This window comes from Penaeus monodon, chromosome 32 (genome assembly GCF_015228065.2).
Source record: "Penaeus monodon isolate SGIC_2016 chromosome 32, NSTDA_Pmon_1, whole genome shotgun sequence".
In the NCBI taxonomy this organism is placed as follows: Eukaryota; Metazoa; Arthropoda; class Malacostraca; order Decapoda; family Penaeidae; genus Penaeus; species Penaeus monodon.
In genome coordinates, this window is record NC_051417.1 from 36,841,681 (window position 1) to 36,842,884 (window position 1,204).

General features: G+C 46.2%; 1 protein-coding gene across 1 annotated transcript in view; it reads right to left on the reverse strand.

Moving 5' to 3' along the window:
- Positions 1 to 861: 861 nt before the first annotated feature.
- LOC119593337 (neuropeptide-like protein 31) overlaps positions 862 to 1,204 on the reverse strand; it is a 698-nt gene continuing 355 nt past the window's right edge. The window contains exon 2 of the mRNA XM_037942263.1: positions 862 to 1,177. Coding sequence (XP_037798191.1) covers positions 920 to 1,177 — 258 coding nt within the window. The 3' untranslated portion in view covers positions 862 to 919. The remainder of the gene's footprint in view (positions 1,178 to 1,204) is intronic.

Consider the following 1,204-nt stretch of genomic DNA (forward strand, 5'->3'; position numbering starts at 1 on the left):
GTGTACGCACAGACGATTTTTAAGAATAAATTGTCTGCACAAATGCCCAACTTCTAGTCATTCTGTCAACAGTAGAATTTGAACAGGAGACATCACGGTGGCTTTGGGGAAACGGCTCCAGGAGTGACAGCCTCAGGAGTCAGTATTCCACAAGTAGTAAAGCGGGGTGCTTTAGCACTCTTTGAGGGGCCCCGGTTGAGGGAAGATTGCCAAAGAAACTTGGCTTCCATTCTGAATTATTTCAGGCTCTTCATTAGAGGCGATTTTGGATGTTTGCTTGCGTTACATATAAGGTTCCCTGGAGCCAAGAGAGGGCCCATATTTCTCTTCACACATTTGTTCACTGGGCCTCTTAAGAGTGATAGATCTTATCTTTCTTCACGTAAACATGAGCAGTTAGACCTTTTCTAGTAATGATGAAAAAGCCACTAGTTACTATTCATCCTATCGAGGATGGCTAACAAAATGAAACTTGTTTCATATATGTCCTCAAAGTTTTCTCTGTTTCATTTTCGGCTCAGATGGCGGGAAGCTACCCCAATAGAACAGCAGAAGCTCCTGCTGTTTGCAAAGACCATTGGTGCACCTGAAGACAAAGGGTCGGAACCTTGAACGAGATGTCTGCTCAAAGATGTATGCTCTTTAAAACATTACCTTGGATTGGGAAGCTAACGCCAAAGTAGTTGTTTTTCCTGTTATTTCACAGATGTCTGCAATGTATGTCTGAAAGACCTGCATTGATATTAGAATTTACATTTCGTGCTAAAAAAAATCAACGTTTTGCAGGCTCCAAGAGCCAGGTGGCGCTATAGAGAACGAGATAGAAAAGAATTGCGGAATGCGGGACAAAATAATATCTGGTTCATTTCTCCGTTTATTTTGCAAATTCCAAAATCATGCGGATCACCTTTATCAGATTTCACCAGCCATATCCGCCGAAGCTACTGCCATACCCACCATACCCATAACCACTATATCCGCTTCCATAGCCCCCATAACCGCTTCCATAGCCGCCTCCGTATCCGCCGTAGCCACTGTAGATAGGCAGAGCGAGGGTCGGGTAGAGGGCGAGCGGCCGGTGGAAGCCAGAGAGGCCGCCGCCTCCGATCTTCTTGAAGTGACCTGCGCTCGAGGACACGCACGACAGGGCAGTCAGGACGACCAGGATGAACAGCAGCTAAGGGGGGGAATCCAGGGAGATTAG